Source organism: Mixophyes fleayi, chromosome 3, assembly GCF_038048845.1.
Source record: "Mixophyes fleayi isolate aMixFle1 chromosome 3, aMixFle1.hap1, whole genome shotgun sequence".
Classification (NCBI taxonomy): domain Eukaryota; kingdom Metazoa; phylum Chordata; class Amphibia; order Anura; family Limnodynastidae; genus Mixophyes; species Mixophyes fleayi.
The window spans coordinates 269,036,298-269,060,296 of NC_134404.1; the positions used below are offsets into that span (position 1 = coordinate 269,036,298).

Below are 23,999 nucleotides of genomic sequence, written 5' to 3' on the forward strand. Positions count from 1 at the left end.
GACACCATAGAAAGAGCTACTGGTGTCCAAAAATATTGTTGCACGTCTGAAGTTCGCTAAAGAGCATCTGGATATTCCACAGCGCTACTGTAAAAATGTTCTGTGGAAAGATGAAATGAAAGTTGAGTGTGAAAGGAACACACATTATGTTGGAGAAAAAAAAGGCACAGCACACCAACATCAAAACCACAAAAGCAGCTGTAAAGCATGGTGGAGAGAACGTCATGGTTTGGGGCTGCTTTGCTGACTCAGGGACTCGACTTTTTGCTCTCATTGGCGGAAAAATGAATTCCAAATTTCATCAATGTAAGGCTAGCTGTTTTACAATTGAAGGTCAACAGAGGTTGGGTGATGCAACAAGATATGAGCAAAAACACAGAAGTAAATCAACAACAAAGTGGCTTCAACATTGGACAATTAGACTTATGGAGTGGCCAAGTCAGAGGTCTGATCTTAATCCGATTAAGATACCTGAAATAAGCAGTTCACATCAGAGATCTTAAGAATATTGCTGAACTGAAATAATGCTGAACTGAAACAGTTTTGTAATGAGGAATGGTCTAAAGTTCCCCCTGACTATTGTGCAGGTCAGATCTGCAATGACAGGAAATGTTTGGTTGAGGTTATTGCTGCCAAAGTGTTAAGAAATAGGATCTCATCTACATACCTGATTCCTTATCTGTATTCTTTCCATGTCAGTTAATAATGCCTTGGGCCCTCATGTGTGTAGCTATGTGGTAGTACCGCCGCATATCCAATTTCTTCCTGGCATTCTCAATAAACTCAGCCAGCGTGTCAGTCATTCAGCTGGTTGCTATGTAAATAGGTTTCAGTTTACAGCATCAGCTGTGTAATCACTGCTGCACTCATGCAGCCTATCTTCCAGCAACTTCTGACTGGTTTTGCTGGCCTTATAAACTGCTTTCTGTTGCTAGTCCAATGCTGGTGATAGGTCCTACTTGACCTAGTGTGCCTTGTATCCTGACCTGTTCTGCTGTTAAATTTCTGACCTGGATTGTTCTAAGGATTCTCTATCTTCTCCTGCATTCTGACCTCGGCTTGTTAAACAGATTGGCTCTGATATGTCTACTTGCCCTGCACTCTGGCTTGTTTAAAGGAACTGCTGTCTCCTCCTACATTCTGACCTCAGGTTATTAAATCCAATGGTTCAGATATTTTTCCACCCTGCACTGTGAATGTTTACATGGTACTTTCAGTAAAGACATCAAAACATATAATTGTGTGTTATTAATTTAAGTAGACTGTGTTTGTCTATTCTCATGACTTAGATGAAGATCAGATCACATTTTATAACCAATTTATGCAAAAACCCAGGTAATTCCAAAGGGCTCACATGCTTTTTCTTAACACTGTATATAAATTTAAAATAAACTTTTTTAAAACTACTTTTGCCAACTTTATAGTCATAGCAACATAAACATCTAACCCAAACCCAGCCCCACTCCCACCCCCTGTATTGTAGAGTAGAATTTTTTTATGAAGCTTTAGTAAGGAGGGTGGGGCTTCAGCTCACAATTTCCCAAGCTAATATTGCCAAATATTAACAGAATGATACATTCACATCTTAATATTACATAATAGGGGTTTCCTGAAGACATGGAAGTCATTTATGAAAATACAAAAATGTGTCCCTCCCATGGTGCTTAAGCAATTTACACCAGTCTTTCATGAATGCACATTGATTTGCATGGATTTTCAAGTCAACATTTTGCTCCTTAAGCTAGGTACACACTACAGAAATTTCCACCAACTTTTTATGCCGAGCGATTTTACATGCGATCGATAGTCTGATCGATCAGTCCATGGACTGCATACACACTAGCCTTGTTTAGGACGATAAAGGGAAGAGCGGATGTCCCTTTAGCGACTTTTTACAGCCATGTTGTCGTGAGCAATGATTGTAATTTCGTACTCACTGTTGTGGATCAGTCGGAAGTTTATACACACTACACAACGGAAACGAGATTGGAATGAAAATATTAAATGGTACAACCAACCAAATGAGGTGACAATCGTCCATTTGGGCAGACTTTCGACGATCGTATCACTACACACACTGAACCGACTTTTGAACGAGCGGTCGTATGTCGGCTGATTGAGCCGATTTTTGGACGAAAACCGTGAAGTGTGTACCTAGCTTTACTAAGTGCAGGCTCAGGAGCATGAATGCATCTAGTTATGCATACAAATGCAAAAACAAGATTTTGGGCACTGTAATTAAAACATTTAAATGCACATAAGTGTCAAATGTAATACAGTCCTGGAAGTAAATGTATTAAGTGCTGATTTTTTCAGCTTGCTGCTATTTGCAGTGAAAAAGTTAAGTAACAGTAGCTTTAAAGGCATTGTTTTGCCCTTAAAGCCATTACGAATTCAAATTTTCACTGCAAACTCACCGAATAGCAGTGAGTTGAAGAAATCTGTACTTAATACATTTACCCCCTGGTGTCCCCTTACTTTCATGATTAATTTAAGACATAAAGTAGTAGAACTTTGAAGTGATATTTTCACTTTTTCCAACATGCACAATTAAACCCACAAAAGTTGGTGTGGATTGATTTTCTGAAGGCAGTTCCCCAAACCAGGGTGTAGGTATGCACCTATGAAAGGGCTAAGCAGACAAATAGGAGCATCTGTGCAAATAGTAAAGCTCTGTGCGATTCCACATTTTATACTTTCATAAATCACTTTTAGCCATCTGTGTTGATAAACTTAAATTTAATCCTCTACAGAATTGGTTTGAGTGTGAGTTTACAATAAACATATGTCATAGGTAGTAATAATAAGTTCACTTGGTGAGTGAGAGACAACAATGCTTCTGAGAAATTCACATGTGAATAATTTTATCCTGTCATGTGAGTGTCAATCAGAATGATATGATTGGAGGTGATGTTTCCTGGCTCAGGTTGACTATTTCACTTTTCTTCAAGGAATGAAAAACAAAAAATTACCTTGTCAGCTAGCAGTTTACAGGAAGATGTTCCGAAACGTTGGTAGTAAGTTCATACAATGCATTTAGAATAAGTACTGATTGAGTATATTGAACTGATATTAAATGTTCAAGGTGGACTTGATTTTCCTTTTGCATTTAATTAGGAGACCGCAAGACATTTGCACACATTAGCACTAAAACTGTCCCACATTCATCACCCTAGTTGCAACTGTCATGTTGAACAGATTTAGTTAAATCTTAACACTGCATTTACTTCAGGAATGTCACTTAAGAAGAAACTCTAATACCAGCTATGTCCCAATGAATAATGTTCTGTATTAATTTAGAGATCAGTTAAAAGATAAGTATTTGGTCTGCCAAATGCCATAAAATACCATAAACATGACATATAATTAGGGAGATACAATTAGAGATAGTAATCATGATAAACTCATGAAAAAATAGAATTTACTGTATGAATGTTGTCTGTGTTGTTAAACTTAAATGTAAATACTGTAAAAAGGTCTTTAGGAAGTTATAAGTAACTGTTTCCAGTATAATATCAACTCAAATACATTACAATGCCCATAAGATTGCACTCACATGATAAGCTGGTGCTTGCTTAATGAAATTGTCTAATAAAAGTATACAAAAAGCTGTTGTACTTTTTACATCACTCTTGCAAAAATAACTAATTTTGGGAGCACCACAGAGAAACATAGTTTCTCTTAATAGCTTTTGAACAGATATGTTATAGTTAAGCTGTGGCACATGATAGCAAAAATCAGTGTCCAAAATTGTGAAATTTTATTTTTCACTTTTTTCGTTTGATATCTATCTAAGACCATGGCTTGATGGATGCCTATCTCTCATACTGTAAACATGATAGAATTGTTGACTAACAGAGTTACTAATTATTGGTTTTTCTAGTTGGAGACCCTATGACAGAAGCAGAATAGAATGCCATAAAGTTGATGTCTATGGTCTGTAGGGTACCTACATGCCAATAAATGAAAATGTCAACTTAAAACACAACATTTTAAGTGATGTTACTCCTGCCCAGTGGCAGATTATAATAATGGGGTTTTGGGTGGTAGCTTGGGGCCATGGAGATAACAGATTCAAACCATTTGCATGTACGCTCAGTAATGCAAGTATCACTTTGAAAAGAAATAAAATAAGATTGAGATCTCAAGCTTCCAGTGTATTCCAAATAGCTTGCTGATATGTTCTTGATTATTGCATATGTTTGAAGCATGCATATATTTCAGTGTTTGATCAGGCAGGTAAAATCATATAAAAGAGGGGTCTTTGGGTGAACACCACTAAGAGTCTACAGACGTTTCAATCCACCTTTGCACTCATGGATCTCTAGGTTTATGGATATTAGTCAGATTAAAACAATTACAATTTGCTATTTAGGAAGTGCCATGTGTTGTTGATGAAATATAATTAAATATACTGGTTCTTAAATAAAAAATAACTTTTGGTCATCTCTAATTGAGAAAAGATATATACCAACCTGTCCTCAAATACCTGTAGGTGAGGGGATATCTCATCTTCCTTGTCAAAGCCATATGTGTATATGGGAGCTTTCACCATTGGGCAGTACACGGGGGCCACTGCAAAATTTTACTATGAGGTCCACAAATATCTAGTTGCACCCCTGTACATGGATGTTTGAAAAAGAAAACATAAAAACTCAATAATTCAATTGTAAAAATAAGCAAATATGTAGGTATTTTATGGTTGTTGGAAATGTATTCAGCTTGTTTATTCCGGATATAATATTACATAGCAAATATTATCACATAACAACTTTATCATCCAATAACAGGATATTTAAGGAGTATACAAATAAGTGGCATTGAATGGATTGGACAGCATTCTGCTTGGAGAACTTTGAAGGGGAGGTTGTTAAAGTGTCATATTGAAAAGCATCGGACTGGTTGTGAGCTGACAACCTCTACAACACTGAATGCTGCCCATTCAAAGCTCTCCTCGCTCAACCTTATTGTAGCCGAAATTTGGCTTTTAACACCACTTACGTGTACAGCATCTTGAGTTGATAACGGTACAAATTTAATTAAATAACCTAGAAAGCTCAACTGATAAAACAATATACTTTTTATCTGTATAGTGATTCAACTTGTATTTAATTACTTTGATTAAATTGCTTAACTTTCTCTAGACAAAATAAAGTGTTGTACTACATTGCAGCCTCACTGTTAGGAATGAAGATAGAGGTGAGAATTCAGGACGTATGGGACACACAATTAAGATGGATACGATACAGACTGTAGAAGAATGGTAAGTTCTTAATTTATTCCCCTAAAATATCCTACAAGCCAATGTATTGACTATTCATGTTTTAAAGGGAATTACTAGTTTTTCTTTAGGCAAATCTCTACACGAGAAGTAATATGAAAGAATCTTACATGTGTTCTGAGTCTAAACAGTCAGATATATTCCCTGTCCAAGTAATCACATGATCTCACTGACGTCTAGTGACAAAATTCTTGAGAACTCACATGACATATATTTGTAATTACAAGCCATTGCAAACGTCTCATAATAAAGAAATAAAAAAACAAAATGTGTTTCTATAAATATATTTTTTATTTAGTGTGTAATGTTATTTGCTTGCTCAATAAATATGCAGGAACAGTCATGCTTCACTTGCATCATCCATCTATAACCTAGAGGGATATGCTTCCATTGAATCTCACTACATATTGGATGTTGCCTGTGGCTGCTATAGTGGAGCATGGACAGTGATTTGAGAACAAAGGTTCACACAGCTAAAATTGGCCTAGTTGTTATTTAAAAAGATAGTGGTTCGACTAGAAAAACATAACATTTAAAATGTATATATATATATATATATATATATATATATATATACAGAAATGGATAAGTGGATAGATAGATGGATAGATAGATAGATAGATAGATAGATAGATAGATAGATAGATAGATAGATGGATACACACATACATTGTCCCTTTCATCTCTCTCCCATTACCCCCCCTGCCTCTCCCATTTCTCCCCTCATAGCTATCCTCACTTACCCGACAACACTCTGAGGAGACTGTGCTGCAGTCAGATCAGCCTCCTGCATGCAAAAATGCATGAGGCTAATCTGGAATAAAACAGTGGTGTAGGGAGGGGGAGGGGGGGGGGTTCTCAGCAACAGGATTGGCCACAGATAGCAAATTACATATGCCCTTTCCCAGACATGAAATATATCCACTTTCCTCTCTGGCCCAGTTTCTGTGATCAGGCTTATTAAAAGTGATCAGGCTTATTTAAATGAATATACATTTCAAATATACACTTCTGTAATAAACAGAAGATTTCTAGAAATAGAGGATTTATAACAAGTTAAATAAGTAAAAGTTATTATTTTCTAAAATACAGATAAAGAAAGATATATAGGTATTGTAGTTTTTGATATGTTGTTAGAAAATGTTCACTTATGTTTAAAAGAGCCAAATCAAGAAACGTCTGTATAACTTATGTTCAACGTTAAATACTACCTTAAAACTGCAATCCCACACACACATTTTTTTTAAATGGAAAGTTGTGTAACTATTTAACATGAAGCTAAAGTCATTTGTTCTAGGATGTCCTCCTAGAATATGTCTTCCATTTAGAATATACGTTTGCAGCAGGGACTAATATGACTGCAGAGTCTCTAAGCCCACCTCCCATATACTTGATGGCAGATGAAGGAAAGGTGTCAAGAGAAGTGTGCTGTGAATGAGCATACTGTGAACAGGAGCCTTCCAAAGCCTCTCTGCTCACTATATGATATGTCTTGCAACTGTGGTGCCATGGCAGTGGCATTCAGAAAACTGTAAATCATGCTTACCAACTTCTTACACCTCCCCTCCCAGCAATGATGCCACAGCAATATTTTGATATTGGCGACGGGGCCGAAATGGCATAATTCACTGCAAATTGCGACATGGAGGCTCCTGTCCTGTTAACTTCACTAGGCAGTGTACAGGGTGTACAAGTATGCTGTAAATAGTTAACAACATCTTGAAATCAGAGTGATTTGTTGAAAAAAAAAAAACACATACATTTTTATGGGATTGCAGATTGAAGAAAGATTGTATCCATTTTGTGTGGGTTACGTTTCTGTACAATAATTTGTTTTGTTTTTTTTTTAAAAAAAGCTTTTTTAAAAAAACTTTTATTGCTGCAAATATTTTACATTTGTTGTCTTTGGGGCTGATGCAGAGTGAGTACTACACCAGTTGATGTAGCATATCTTGCGTGATTTAACAAAGCGCAAACCCGGGACAGTATTTGTTTGCATATACACCCATGCAGATTTGTGTGATTCTGCCACTTATTTCAACCTTGGCCTGGATAGTCAGGAAGGGGCAGGACAGTGGCGTTCTTACATAGGCGGAGTACAGTAAGTCCGTGTTTGCTAAATTGTGAACAGATTCAGAATGGCTCTAGATGCATTTATGCCTTGAAAAGTCATATTATTTGCGTGTGGTCAGAGGCAGGTGCAAATACCTGATGATGATGATGAGGATGGTTGATATCACTAAAATACTGATTGTGATTGGCTGTTGCAAATTCTCCATTAATGCTTTCTTTGTCGCTCGAGTATATAATAGGCTATTGTGTCAATGTTCAAGCAAAGCTTTTTACACAAGACAAGGAGTTGTTTTTAGTGTATTACAGAGGATTTTTACACTTTATTGATGGCTAATAGAAAATGGTTTAAAACATGGGTACAGGTGTCTGTGATGTGTATAAGGCATAAATCAAGCACATATACTTCTCTTGTCGATCTGCACTTATCTTAAAATAGAGGTTTGCATATACACACAATTGCGTTTTTTGTGAGGGTATTTTACACTTACGATCTGGGACACAATTGCGGCCAACTGCAGCCAACTCTGCATCAGTCCCTTTGTTCTTATCTCTGTAACTATTTCAATCTCTCACAATGGCTTTTTAAGCGTAATTGTGCTGCATATATATTAAAATGTGTTAGCTGATGATATTGCCTAGATAATAGGTTACACCACCAAGTGTACTTAAATGAATGCAGCAAAAGTAATTATTATTATTATCATTTATTTATAAGGCGCCACAAAATTTCTGCAGTGCTGTATATGAAACTTACATTAATATTCAATACACAGACAGCAACACTCCTTAATAAATTACAAAATACATTTTAAACTAAACATAATTATACATTAGATAACTTTACAGATCAAATTGTTTACAGGACAGTGAGTAGTGTAATGGTAATGTCCAACGTGAAGTAGGCCTGGCTCAAGTAAATAGGGCTAGGGAAGCAGGCCTAGAGGAACAGATGGAGATGCAATTGTAGAAGGAGAACATCAGGAAAGAGGGGCCTGCTCATGAGAGCTTACAGCTTAGAGGGAAGTGGAGGACCCAAATATGATGGCACCGAGTGGGGGAGCGGAGGTGGTAGCATAGACTAAAGAGTTAGTAGGTTGGCTGATAGGCTTGAATAAATAAATAAGCCTTAAGGGCAGACTTGAATCCCTGGTGAGTAGAGGTTAACTGAGAGATTGTTCCGTAAGTGAGGAGCAATCCAGATGAAGTCTTGGAGGTGGGAGTGGGAATATGTAATCAGTGTGGTAGCTAGGAGGCATTCATTGGCAAAGCAGAAGGGGCAGGAAGGAGTGTGGGTAGAGATGAGATACTAGATGTAGGGGGAAAGGATGGGTTGATGGCTTTGTAGGGCAGGGGAGGAGTTTAAAATGAATTCTGTAGGAAACAGCAAGCCATTTTAGTGAATGGCAGAGAGGGACAGCGGAGATAGAGCGGTGGGAGAGGAAATTAAGGCAGGCAGAGGCATTGCTAGACTGAAGAGGGGCAAGGTGGGATTTGGCTAGGGCAGAAGAGAGGAGGTTATAGTAACCAAGGGAACAGATTACAAGGGAGTGAATAAGAGTTTTGGTAGCTTCTATGGTGAGAAAGGGCCAGATCTTGCCTATGTTCTGGAGGTGGAAACAGCATAGTTTGAAGGGGGACTGAATGTGAGGAGTGACGGAAATGGATGAGTCGAGGATGACCACTAGGCAGTAGACTTCAATGACAAAGGACAGGGTAGTGTTATCAGCATAAAGAGAGATGGGTGGAGATGAGGATGCCATGGAGGTGAAAACGACAATTAAGGTCATGAAGAAGGGACATTGAAGATGAGAAGGCTAGAAGACAGCAGGAGTCACGAGAGATGAAGGAAGGAGAGAGGTTAGGGGAGGATACATAGATATGTGTATTAACTAGAAGAATACATTGTTATGGGTATTTTGTAAAAGTAGGGGGTGGTCAGTGATATCAAAGGTAGCAGAGAATCTGAGAAGTATGAGAAGGGAGGTGTCTCTTAGATTTAGTGGAAATAATGTCAATAGTGACAGTTCAGTAGTGTGGAGTGAACGAAAGCCAGGTTGAACTAGGTTTATGAGGTAGTATGAAGAGAGAATAGGTGAGACGATTGTAAACAAGCCACTTGAGAAGTTTAGAGGCAAAAGAAAGGAAGCAGATAGGGCAGTAATTAGAGATAGAGACAGGGTCAACAGCAAGTTTTTTGAGCATGGGGGAGAAGACAGCATGTTTCAAGGAAGAGGGGAAAGTACCAGCAGAGAGAGAGGTTGAGGAGGTGGGCTAGGTTGGAGCCTCGAGAGAATTAGTGAAGGAGGTGAGAGGAGTTGGTATCAAGGGGGCAGGTGGGTGAAGAGGATAGAAGGGCATAGACTTAAGCCACAGATTCTGGAGTCAAAGAGAAGGTGGATGGGCTAGCGAGGGGGGGGGTTCAGATGGCATTCCCCAAGGAAGGAGGAGAGGGGACAAGGTGGAAAGGGAAGGGGGAAAGTGTGGTGCAACTGATGGGAGTAGAAATCATGATGTATAAATTTTGGATGTGGAGTGGATTGCAAAGACAAGAGCATAGATCGATGAGGAAAAGAGGGGAGAAGAGGGAGTAAAGGATGGCAAAAAGCTGATGGGGTTGGATTATTGGAAGGGCGTGAGAGCCTTCCATCCGGAAGTTGCCAGTGTTAGAGACAAGGGCACTGGTAAGGGTGTAATTTTAGAGTGAGGCAACCTGATCTAGGCAAGAAAGAGTGGTGTGGGGAAGAAATGAGACCAGGAAGGAGAAAGTAGAGGGAACAATGTTATCAAGTTGTACCTGGTGAGAGATTGTGAGTTAACATCAGATCAGACCTAAGTATTGTTCAAGGTACCTGGCACTCTTAGACTCCACATTAATAAAAGAAACAAGGAAAATGTGACACTCTCATTCTATGTATTCTACTATTGGTTTTAATGTCATAATGCAAATCATGGTGGATGCCCCCAGTGGGAGCCATTAAAGTCTCTTAATTAAGGTCACCTGGTTTTTATGTATTTGCTCCCGCCTTTTCCCATTAGTAATATGTGAACATGCTGAGAAAATCATAGTACATGCATACCGCTCTAGCTGGTCAGTAGGTGTAGCTTCATTTGTAAATGCCACAAGACAAGTTTGTGAAACCAAGATGATAGATGTGCCAGTGTGATATCTAAAGGAATAAAAAAAATTCAGAAGCCATACAATGCTAGAGGCAGTCCCTATTCAAATGAAAATGAGATACTAGTTTCATCTATGTAAGAGTTATTTAGCCAGATTGTCATTTAGAAAAGTACATTTGCGTCAATTCACATCTATTGGGAGTTATGAGCAGATGTGAGCTCAGGAAAGCATGACTAAAAATGAAAATTCTAAATAACCATAACACTTCAATTAAACACATCAGGCCTCATTTAGAATTAGGAGCAAATCCAGAAAAAAATGCAAATTTACATCTGGACAAACCATTTCTAACAAAAGAAAAAATATACCCTTATTATGGCGCCTAAAAATAATATGTACAAACACAGTAAGCCTATAGGTCAAGCAGCTGCAATAATAAAGGTGGTTGCAAACACCTTATAAACAATCTAGTGTAGAAAAACAGATTGCAGCGCTAAAAACCCAGCCGGCTGATCAAGAAAAGTAATAATAAATCATATAATATAGTCACGAATCACCATAAAATATTGCATTTATTCATATCTTTATACCATATAAAAACAATTTGTACACATAAAAGTGACCAGTATAAAACATCCAAAACAATATCAAAAGTATGAATATGTATATGTGTCCACCTAAGTGCAAATGGATCACAATATACTCCGATTGGAATACAGATATAATATCTGAATAGACAAACCATGTTGCAATGAAAGAGGTGCAAATTAAGCGAAAATACTGGCTGCTGTTGTGTGTGGTGCACAATACAGGGCAGCTTTATTTTAATTCTGCAATTTTGAGTTCAGCTAGGACATGCCTCTATTCTATCTGTCCACACACTTTAAATTTGTCCTCTCTGCAGCTTGTTGTAATCATCAGTAGATAGTGCACAGATTTTGATGGGACAATCCTGATTTTAGGACTCTGTCCCACTGATTTTTGCCTAAAGTGGCATACAAAAATCTGCACATGTGTGGACCTAGACTTTACACAAAAGAATGTTTACTCCCTGCTTAGTGCATAAACTACTTTTTTTAATGCGTTATAATACTCCTTTAATTTGGCTTCATTGTCACATTGTAGACATACCCACTATTGCCACTAGAACCCTTTTAGACTTGTTTTATATTCCTGTCGCTCTACAATGTTTGTTTAATAACAACTATAACACTCAAATATCATGTATTTCATGCACACGACCTTCCTAAACTATGCATTATTTGGAGGCCACATCGTTTTCTCAAAATTCAATAGTTTTCCCAAAATTTCCAACAGTCGATTTTTATAGCTCTCTCAGTTCTTTGCTTACACACAGTGCAGGGAAACAGCTGCCTTCTCAGCTTCTTCCACCCCTAGACAGAGGCTTACTGTGCTAACTGTGCTAAATCCATCCCTTGCTCCAACAAAAAATACTTAAAGCTTTTAATTTTTTTCACCAAGATAAAATATTTACCAGATATTATTGATACTTAAATAAACACTCTTTTACTGAAGCTAATTGATTTATTTTTTTCTTGTGGTTTTACTAATACCACAATAAGACAACCACTTCCTGGCATGAGCAAAACGACACTGCAGTGGGAATCATGCATTTCTGCTTTGTGTGAGAAAATGTTATCTATTCTTCACACCACTAATGGCCGTGGAAAATTATGCAATAAATTATCAATTTACCTGTCCACCAATCCATAGTGCTCACGTGTCAGTTGCAGGAGCAATTTTCTTGCCTTGGTCCCTATCTTCAGTAACTTTCTAATGATTTAATTATATGCTTATTTTATTATATGTATAATATATTACAAAATACTTATGTAAATATAAACAATAAAAGTCTTATAAAGGTTATAAGTATATTTAGACCTGACAAGTAAATAGTCCTTAGTGTCTTTTAAAGCTTGCAATGATTTCTTATACAGGTATCTGTTAAAGTATCAACTTTCCATTCCTTGTTATTTTTATTTACAAAATTACTTTACCATTTTAGCCATTTTAAAACTGATTAGCCAGTTGCATCATATGGGCATCACCTTGTTGTTGATGTCATATTGTGAACACTAGTGCCTTTCCATACCTCCCATCTTTCCCGATTTTGGCAGAACAGTCCTGATTTTAGGACTCTGTCCTGCTGTCCCAACCGAAGACATATTTGTCCCGAGGGTGGGAATATTGAGAGGTATCTCCATAGCAAGCATAGCAACAGTGAACGAGTGCAACATACCAGGTGCTGCAGTGTTAGGAAGGGAAAATAGATATCTAATGGGCAGCTTAGTGCTTTACAGTGGTAGGTAGGCCAGCGTAGTGTGACCACTCCCCCATTGTGGTGTAGCCATGCCCCCACATTGCTGTGGCCATGCCCCTTATCCCATCCCAGGGACTGAAATATTGAGTGGTATGGCCTTTTTACCCAGAAAAGCATTAGGGCACCCAGCACTTAATCGCTCTCATGAAAATAGAATGAAGTGAATGGGAGGTCTCCTTCCCTGTCACACAGGAGGAATTAAGTGATGAAGATGCTACATGCAATGTTATCTAAGCTTAATTGCTCCATGTGACAGGGGAAGGACGTTCCCACTTTACTACTACCTGTAGTCATGGAGCAATGGAGCTCCATAAATGCTAGAGTTTTTCTAGTAAACAAATTGCCCTTGTGACACCACCCTATATTTAAACACCAAATTTACTTAGTTATGGTTAGTACAATTTTGGTCCTTTGGGCCTTGACAAAATGGGTACGAAACATTTTGTTTTTATCAGTTTCTCTCTGCAAATGTATTGGACACCTATATCATGGATACAATACTTTAATCAAGGGGTTTTAACATACATGTTGTTACATACTTTTGAGAGACTTTTATGTTCATACTGTTTTCCATAGAACTTTAACTTTATTATCAGATATGTTTAGAAAGGTTTAAAGCTTTGAGTCACACCATGTAAAGTCTATAAGATATATATTTCTATTTATGTCTCATGTTATCAGTATTCATTGAGAGACCAGCTGTATTACATTGAAACTTGGCACCATATATTTTTTAATGTCTAATTAAAGAGTTTTGGTTAGACAATTTGCTTGGTTCTAGTGAAAGCATCCGTTTAAGGGTGTACCTCATGTAGTTAAAGTAATCTCAGAGAATTTTTTGTTTCTTTAACTGTACATAAATACATCAGAGGAAACATATAGCCATTGTTTGTCAGAGTTTAAGTTATGATGGTTTGGGGTTTCAGTACAGACATAAGTTGCAAAAAATATGCACAGGGCAGAGCTAAATAGAGCATAGTTAGGGTAGAGTGGCATGTGTATACATAGTTTACATTACTCACTGTTGACATAAAGTTTACTATATTATGAAAGTTACACTGCCAATCACTTAATACCTAATAATAAATAACTTGTTAAAGTTAGGGAACACAGTGCCTATAACAAAACATCATATCCTGTCAAAATTACCTTTCATTACATTATACCATAGAAATTGAAATAAATGAAATCATTTTTTTTCCAGCTGTATTTACACATTATACCCCTCATCAAAAGGAAATTAACATTTTCAAAAATTATTGACAAATAATATAATTTAATTACTAAATTTTGGTCAAGTGCTCATATCTTTATTGTAACCATTATAATCTTGCTCAGGTATAACCAATCATCTTCCAGATCACACAACAGGCTAAGGGGCCACCACCAGACATCAGTTGATTTCTTTAGATTTAAACTGTATATAATTTGAAGATTCTACTACTAGTAGTGCATGGTAAGGCAAAGATTTCACCATGGTTAGAAAAGTGCATTCAAAAGGGCTCCAGAATAAAGTTGTGGATAGAATACAAAAAGATATGAAAGGTTTTTGCTCTCCCACTGAGTACCGTTCAAAGCATTATTAAGAAGTGCAAAGCGTATGACACCACAAACATCTTTCCTAGATCAGGCTATCCCTCCGAACTGGATGACAGATCCAGGAGGATATTGATTAGGGAAGCTACCAAGAGGCTAATGGCAACTTTGAAGGACTTACAATTGTTTACGGCTGAGATTCGCCAGTCTGTGCATGTGATAACTATCTCACAAGCTTCACAAAAAGCTGCCCTGTAGGGCAGGGTGGCAAGAAGGAAGCCACTTCTGATAAAGTGTCACATTTAGTCTCATTTGCGCTTTGCAAAAACACTTGGCACAAACCAATCACACCACCCAAAACACACCATACCTACTGTGAAGCATGGTGGTGGCAACATTATGTTGTGAGAGTGTTTTGCTTCAGCAGGGACTGGGTGATTGGTCAGGATTGAAGAGAAGATGGATGCTGCAAGTACACCCAAATAATTGAGAAAAACTTGCGGCCCTCTGCTAGACAGCTGAAGATGGGCAGGTGGTTCACCTTCCAGCACAACAACGACCCTATAGATAAGGTCAAGACAACAACGCAGTGGCAGTGACACAAGTTTAGGAAGGTGAATGTCCTTGACTGGCCAAGTCAGAGCCCTGACCTAAATCTGTGGATGGACTGGAAGAGAGCAATCCATCGTAGCTCACATCTTCATATAAAATGCATTGCAACCGCTTTAAATGCAGCCACTTCTCCTTAAGATTAGAAAGACCCTGTCCCTGTCCTTAATGGCTGTATGTTCAGTTTCCTCAACTATGCACATAGAAGTAAAGTGCCTAAAATGTTGCTGTGCTCCTCCCCATTTAGCTAATTTAAATATGAGACAGACACATCTACCATAGGATACACATTTGTGAAGTGATTACATTTTATTTAAATTTGCAATTAATTTTATTAGAAGCAATTCAAATTTTTGATGAGAGGTATTGATTTTTCATGGTGTTATCCTCTCTTTGTATGTTGGACAACATTGTTTTTTAATATAACTAATCATTTTTAATATACCACAAAATACACATCATAATCATCATCATTATATAGGAATGCAAATAATTAAAACTATTGAGGGTATTTTCCAAGGAGGCAGAAATAAAAAAGTGACAACATTGGAACCATTAGATTTTGTATACATCAATGGGAAAGGCAAAGAAAACAATAAGGTAGGATATCTTTGTTTAACTTGATTGGATATTACACGTTCAGTGGAATGCATGAAAGTACATGTACTGCATCTGGATTACTCAGAGTTCCCACAGCATTTGAGTCTGGGAAACCCTCATGCTCTGGGAAGGTAAAGCACATCTTTGTTTTGGCCTGTGACCAAATTACGATTTAACCTCATATAGAAAGGCAGCCAACAATCTGCGATCAGGCTGTTTCAAAACAGCTATTTTAAACTCAACGTTTCTTGGGAATCAGATATATGTTTACAAAGCAAGACCTTAAGCTATGTGCCCACCGAAACTACATTAAGAGTGGGAAAAAAATTCACTCGAAGTAGATTTCACTGTGTGCCAACTAACAATGCATTGACATTATCTGTATATATTCACTGTAGTAGGTAGACAAACACAGATGTTTGCAGTATGTCACACTAGTAAAATTAAATATTTAAATATCTCACATCAGGATCAGTAGCTGTCATGTGAGCATGTGAATGTAGCATACGGCAGCAAGTATATTTAAAAATGTGAAAAGAGCCAAATGTCTCACACAATATTTGTAGCAGAAACAATTTGGGTTGGTTGAAAACACACAAGAAAATTGAAAATTTAACCTGTAAGTTTCCCTAAGGCAATAAGGGACATAGTTATCAATCTATGAAGCTTTTTTTCCTCTCTCCCTCTCTCACTCTCTCTCCCTCGCTCCCTCGCTCCCTCACTCCCTCTCTCTCTCTCTCTTTTTATATATATATATATATATATATATATATATATATATATATACAGTGGTCAAAGATGAAATTTAGAAGTGGCAGTATGAAAAATGTAATAGGAATGTAAATGAATGGAATTTGATAATTTTACAATGAAGACAGTCGGAGAAGTGGCTGTATGGCACACCACCGTATACACCCCCACTTCAACCACTGTATATATGTATGAATATATATTATAGTATGATCTTGTTTTATGCAAGTTTTCATTTTCAATAGAAAAATGTAGAAAAATTATTATGTCTATCTAAGATTTGATGCTGATTTTGTATTTACACAGCAAATAAATGAGAAAGTAATAGTTAGGAAAGTATGGTTCATACTGTAAAAACAATAAGTACTAAATCAAGAATTACCCCATGAGGAAAGCAGGATTAACACCAGAAAAACACTTGTTTATGTAATTTATAGATAAGGAAACAAGTTACTTAGGGAAGTAAGAATGACACTGAGAAACAGTAAGTAAGTAATATTTTTGGAAGTCACTTAGAGCAAAGTAGGAATCACACTGGAAAACACTGATTAAAAAACTAGGAAAGAGGAACAATTTCACAAAGTAATGAATAGGTAAGAAACAAAATAAACCACGAAAATTTCACACAGGTGTAGTGAGTGCTGTGGAGCATGCACTCTATTTATACTGCTTTCAGAGCTGTACGTTGTTCAATGTACTGTACTTATATTATTATAATCATTTCCACATCTCACTTTTCTTCATTTGTCCCTCTTTTACATTCTCCTGGCAGTGAAACATAGCTAAAAGGAGAGTGTTATTTTCTTCTTCAGCATTTTATTGGCATATACATGTGTTAACTTATTTTAAAATCATAAATTTGTTGACATATTTTATAGTGCAAATATAGCAATTTCACTAGATCCTTTTAAAAGCTTCAGTGTAGGTTAACTGCTTATTATTTTACTTTCCAATCAAACTGCTACACGATCTTAGAATTCAATTCCAATGATTGTTGTAAATACATCAACAGTGCATACAAAATTATGCTAATAACGCATTTTGACTTTCAGCCAAATTCCTACGACAGAGGAAATTCTATCTTGGTCTCACAATTTTGACAAGATGATGAGAAGTCCTGCAGGAAGAAATCTCTTCCGGGAATTTTTACGCACAGAATACAGTGAAGAAAATCTCCTTTTCTGGCTGGCATGTGAAGACTTAAAGAATGAACAAAACAAGAAAACTGTTGCTGAGATGGCTAGGAATATATATGAAGATTATATCTCTATTCTTTCACCAAAAGAGGTATACTTTGCATGTGTTATAAGGATGCATGTGTGCTTGTATATAATAAATGTGTGAAACATTTCCGGATTTTTAAAGGATAAAGGGCTAGATTTACTAAGCTGCGGGTTTGAAAAAGTGGGGATGTTGCCTATAGCAACCAATCAGATTCTAGCTTTCATTTATTTAGTACCTTCTGCAAAATGACAGCTAGAATCTGATTGGTTGCTATAGGCAACATCCCCACTTTTTCAAACCCGCAGCTTAGTAAATCTAGCCCAAAGTCTGTCTTTGCGAATTGTTGTTTTGGGGTTAAAAGTGCAAAATAAACCCAAAGGGCTAATTTTGAAAATATAACCTATTTTAACCTCTATTATATAACTGTTATTACCAAAATTATACCTATCCTGAGTATAATCATTTGCCAGATACACTGTCTTATAAAGCTGCACTGGACTTCACTGTAACTTCTCCATCTTTGGTGAGCCATATCTTCTCTGTAAAGACAGTCCTCACTGCCTTGTAATCTATCCAATGTCAGCTCTTTGAACTGAATAATGTGAAATGCCATGCTCAATACTGATTTATAGTCTTACGTGATGGTGGATGTATGTTTGACATTTAACACTCTAGCGATCTTTTTCTTTAAGGCTATGTCCGTAAATATGTTTTTGGATATTCTGGCCATGTTGGACTGTGAAAGAATGTGAATAATTTAGAATTCTGTCCTACAGGCAAAAAATATGCCTAAAAAAAATGTTCATAGATATGGAGCCTACGGGTTATAGTATATAATGCTGCCCCAAGGAGGTGATGTATCCCTTAGAAATAAGTTGGATGTATGTTTGTGTGGGTTTTCTACTATGTGTGGGTTTGTATGGTAGGGAATTTAGACAGTAAACTCCAATGGAGGAGAAATTACCTATTCTTTTAAAACACTGCATACTATGATTGCAGAATGCAAATAGTATGATAATAAATAAACAATAAATATATGCAATTATTGCCATTATTACCGCTGACATTTAGCAGGCTCAGGTCAAACAGCGTCAAACCAAAAATGCAGAGTGATATCGCCGAAGTGGAATCACATTTTAGTTTGGTGATAACATATACTATGCTGGATTGCAACCAATAGGCTATTAATTCATTTTATTCCACCATCTGTCTATTTCAACTGTTGAATGGCAGATATGAATCGACTTGCAAATGTCCGAAGACATACATAATGCAATATTGCTATTTAAACTAAGACATTCCGTAAAAATGTAAATTAGACATGTTTTGACTTATCTGTTTAATTAAAATGTTATAATATTCTAAATGGTCAAAATGTTTCATATAACTAAGTTATTGGAATATGATGATCCCAAATCCAATACTGTAAAATATAAAGGATATTAGAAGTCACCTTGAAGATCTGTGGCCGCGATTAAAAGAACTTTGCCACAGCCACAAAACTCGTAGATGACTTTTAACAGCTTTATACCTTTCATCGGGCTGCCAATCATTACAATCATATATTATATGACATTCACTCTGGTAAATACTGTCATTCATTAACAAAATAGGCATAAAGATAACACACTTATTTATTACTATCTAACGGTCAAAATGTATTCATTATAATTCCACGACCGCTAGAGATTGTCAAGTTTCAAACACGAGCATCTGAGAATAAAGTACACAATATAATGGAATAGCAGCACATATATATCATCTATGATTAGGACCTCACCTGTACATACATAAATCCTTTGTTTTTGTCTACAAGTAGAATTGTCCTTGATACTTTGTAGTAATATAAACTGTGTGTCCCTGCTAGCTAAAGTATGTACAGGCTTTAAATATAAACTGGAACAGCACTAAAGATAAAGAAAATTGTTTAAGTGTAAACTCCATGTGTCATACTTTCTGTTGATGTTTAAGTTTAATGTTTTTTTAAAAGTACCAAACTTAAAAGCCTGTCATCAATCTTTTTCTCTAATTGTCTGTCGACTACCCAACTCCCTGTAAAGCTGCTTAGTATATCAATTAACTTATTTCCTTCAAACTGAAATAATTCCAGAAAGTCTGTTAAAACATTATGTAGAAGGACATTTTTACCCTTGGATTTAAAGCAGTTCAGTGATTTTGAGTCTTGGGGGTATATTTACTAAACTGCGGGTTTGAAAAAGTGGAGATGTTGCCTATAGCAACCAATCAGATTCTAGCTATCATTTATTTAGTACATTCTACACAATGACAGCTAGAATCTGATTGGTTGTTATAGGCAACATCTCCACTTTTTCAAACCCGCAGTTTAGTAAATCTAGCCCTTGGTCTTATATGAGTTATAGAAACTCGCGCAGCATTGGATAATACAGATTCAGCATGTGTAAAATCGTCTTTTAACACCAGGCAAATGTGCTGTCAATGCATAGCACATGCCCTACAACTTTACACGTGTAATATTAATGTCAAGCACCAAACAGTTGATACGTGTTGCTTGCAATACCATGGCTAAACATATGCTTTGCTGTTGAAACCTTGTAAATTAAAGAGGTTGTGGTGAGTAGAACAGTTTACACTGAGTGACAGATGATGGTGATAATAAATAATTAAAAAACTTGATTGCATTTTAATATATTGAATTGCCAGCATTAGTGGTCTGTGCTGAAATAACTGTCAGTCACTTGCTGAAAAGTCGAGAAGTGCAAATGATTTATAACAGTACCTCTGCTCAATCCAGTGATTCTGCACTTTGTAATGAAAAGAATTGTATCAAATTTAAAAGTGGGCAGTCTACCCCCCCCCCCCCCCCCCCACCAAATGGTCACAGCTTATTATACCAAAAGAGTAAAATAAATAAATATGCAAACACAATTTTAAATACACTGTAATTCAATTAAGCAGCTACCGGAATCATTGCATTCCACCTTTTTCAATTTAAGATAAAATCTTTTTATTTTTGCTTGACCAGTAGTAAGCCACATGGGAAATAAATCAAAACCTAAAAATCCCCATAAAAAAGACCTACTTGCTGCTATGAATGCTCAAATATGGAAGTAAAGGGACTCCCATATTGGCAGACTGCCGCCAATGACAAACTTTTGACTGGATGACAGCTTCCAGAGTCCCTGAGAAACTCATTATTTTGTGGTGATGATTTGTTGTGAGTGGGTGGGTCTATTGTATAAGGATTTTTGGGTTTTGTTTTTCCCCCATTTGGACTGAAACAGATCAAGAAATATTTAATATTATTTAATTTAAGAAGTGAACCCAAGTTTTGGAGAGTGTTTTATTCAAGTACATTTATTTTAAAATGGTGTGTTTATTTATTTATTTATTCTATTTTTGAAAATTGGGCACAGGTCTTAGAAATCAAAGTTGCCCTTCTTTCACTGCACAAGGGGAGGATGGGTCCCAGTGCTTTTCAGCCTGGTGCTAGTAGCCTCCAGAAGGGGCACTTTTTTTTGCATTCCTACTTCTCATAGAGACACCAACACCACACTGATCAGCCTTTGACTGGTTTCCACTATAGCAGGGGGACCCCATACCCATATACTCCCTGTTGTCGTGGAAAACAGCCCAGACTAGCAATCATTGGGGTCGGTGATGGATTGGGGGAGGAAGTTCTGCTTACTTTTTATTTATTTATTTGTTTATTATAATAAAACAAGCTGGATGTGGTGGTGACTGAGACAGGGTCAGATACAGAGGCAGTGATGTGTGTATTTTATTAAGTATAATATTTAGATGAGGTAAATTTGAAGGCAAATGCTGTATTTTTCAAACACAGTGCATGAACAAATGTGAAGTATATGATCTCTGTCACTCACTGGCAAGGATGAGAATTGTGCTAACATTGCCAGCATACTGGAAGATATTATTTATTATGCCTAGCGGTGTCACAGGTTGACAAAGACAAGGATAGATTTCACAGCTGTATATACAAGGATTCACACCACTCATATATTATTATAATGATACTAGAAACCACCAAGGCATTCCGTCACTATATAAAAGATCAAGGTCGCAGGCCGAGTGCTTTTATACAGGATAGAGAACACTAAGGTTACTTTTAATATACTTTTGAGTTTTCAGAAAGTCAGTGGATTTTTTCTTATAACGCAAGTTATAATTTGAACAAAGAATGTTGCTTGTATTTTATATTCACTGACAGTTATGCATTCCAGTATGGAACACTTTAAAAATGAGTCATGTAAAACAAGTGACATCACTACTTTCTATATATAAGGATATATTTTACAGGATGTATAACATATATTCATGTCGCTTGTTTATAGAACATTTTACGATATATTTCTACCTAATTCCTGAACTTGTCTATGTCCACAGGTCAGTCTGGATTCCAGAGTACGGGAGGTGATCAACAGAAATTTGCTGGATCCAACCCCTCACATGTATGAAGATGCTCAACTTCAAATTTACACATTGATGCACAGAGACTCATTTCCAAGATTTTTGAACTCACAAGTATTTAAGACTCTTCTTGAGAGTACAGAAGGTTCCACCATTGACTCGTAGCTGAAAGTTTTGGCGAAATATATGTTTTTTTTTGTCTCAACAGAACAAATATGTAGTTTAATAACATCAGACACTGAGTTCCTGGAGAACTCTGGTCGTGCACTACTCAGGCTACTGTGAAGATTAAACAAAAAAATTGCTTTCTGTCTTCATTTCCCCAAGGTCTTTCATGCTTGAGTTTGAGAAATAAACAACACTGGAATTGCCACGTTTGTTTTATACACAGTTCACTTGAGTGTAGAAAATAATGACCTATTTGAGGGACTATGAACAAACAAATTGTTTTGTCTCATACTGCATGTGTAAAGATAAAAATTATCTTTACCCACGACTCACATGTTGCAAAATATAGGCAATTGCATTAAACATGTACTTAGCACTACTTTATGTGGAACACAGTGTTACGTTAAAAATAAGGAAACAAATTTTCAGTTTGGTTGTGTTTCCACAGTTGACAAATACGTAATAATAGTACTATTATAGACGTAAACTGTATTTTTTTAAATGATTAAAGAAATCAGATATTGTGACGTCAATACATGAAAAAGTGAGTAACATTTGACGAAAGTAAAAGAAATAGAAGCTGTAATTCTCACAGATGTTCACTGCCAAATTGTGGCTTTATTATTTTGTTTTACAGAATTTGCATTGTCAAAAAAGCACAAACCATTTAAAGGATATGTCTGGATGACCAAATTTCTGAACTGTTTATTATTATTAGAAATTTGCATATTTATGTACATTTTAGATGTCATATAGATAAATTGATTTAATAAAACTGGTCATCCAGTTTTAACAGTGTTGTCTAACATGTATTTCAGCAAAAAATTAGCTAACAATAAGCTTGATACTTTAATATTTTAAAAATCAAATATAATAAAAAAAAATGTTTACTTATAGTTAGCATTGGAAACATTTTCATGAAACATCTGTGTTTAAATTCATATTACTCTGTGCAAAAATGCTTAGACTGTTGAGTTTAAGTTACATGAACAAATTATCTTTACAATAGCTACATAAACTAAAAATTAAATCTCTCAGCTTCTAACCTTATTGTACCTCTCCTTGAAACATAATAAGCTGTAGAGATCAGCAACGAAACCAAACTTTTATTATTTAAATAGAATACAGAGGTAGAAAACCAGCATATTTGCTTGTGCTGTCTGAGTAATGGTTTTACTTCTGTTTGTTTGGCATATTTTTATATACACACATGCACGCGCGCACACAAACAGCAAACATTTACATTTTGTCATAATTATAATTACATATTTCAAAGATAACAATCAACAAACATTAAAATAAAATACCTGCTTAAGACATTAATTGCATGAGTTCTAAGTGTTTAACAGATATTTGTTAATTACTTGTTACTACCTCTATTTTTTAATTTAAGATTTTAGAGTTTTTTGTTCATTTATGCAGTTTTAGTAACTTTTACTTGAAAAATTGCAATTTTTGTTTGCATCATTTCACATATATGATAACATAAAATATTTTACATTTTTATCTTGTACAGAAATCAGGAGAAATGGATTTAAAGGGCTATTGTATGCTCTCTATGCAAATATTTTACTTATGTTGGTATTTGAAAAATATAGAGTTTAAAGAAACAATAAATTAAGAATAGATTCTGTTTACACTGAGGCTTCTGAATATTCAGAATTTAATATTCAGCACTTTTAAAATGTTATTATTTATAAAATTGTAGATAAATTGAAAAATACATATTTATTACAATAATTTCTTTTGAAAAAAGTAAAAAAAATGTTTTGACTTAAAACGTTACTGTGCGATTCAATACTATATTCCTATTGATTTTGCCATATGAATAAAGATGTAATTATTCTCAGTTAATATATATATGTACGTAGCAAAAAAACGAAAGGATTTTT

General features: G+C 36.0%; 1 protein-coding gene across 2 annotated transcripts in view; it reads left to right on the forward strand.

The window, feature by feature from the left end:
* RGS17 (regulator of G protein signaling 17) overlaps positions 1 to 23,774 on the forward strand; it is a 94,010-nt gene extending 70,236 nt beyond the window's left edge. Inside the window, exons 3-5 of one of the 2 annotated variants that reach the window (XM_075200710.1) lie at positions 5,174 to 5,263; positions 17,361 to 17,595; positions 21,916 to 23,774. In XM_075200710.1, coding sequence (XP_075056811.1) covers positions 5,174 to 5,263; positions 17,361 to 17,595; positions 21,916 to 22,104 — 514 coding nt within the window. In that variant the 3' untranslated portion in view covers positions 22,105 to 23,774. The remainder of the gene's footprint in view (positions 1 to 5,173; positions 5,264 to 17,360; positions 17,596 to 21,915) is intronic. The other variant, XM_075200711.1, reaches the window with a different exon arrangement.
* Positions 23,775 to 23,999: the final 225 nt, after the last annotated feature.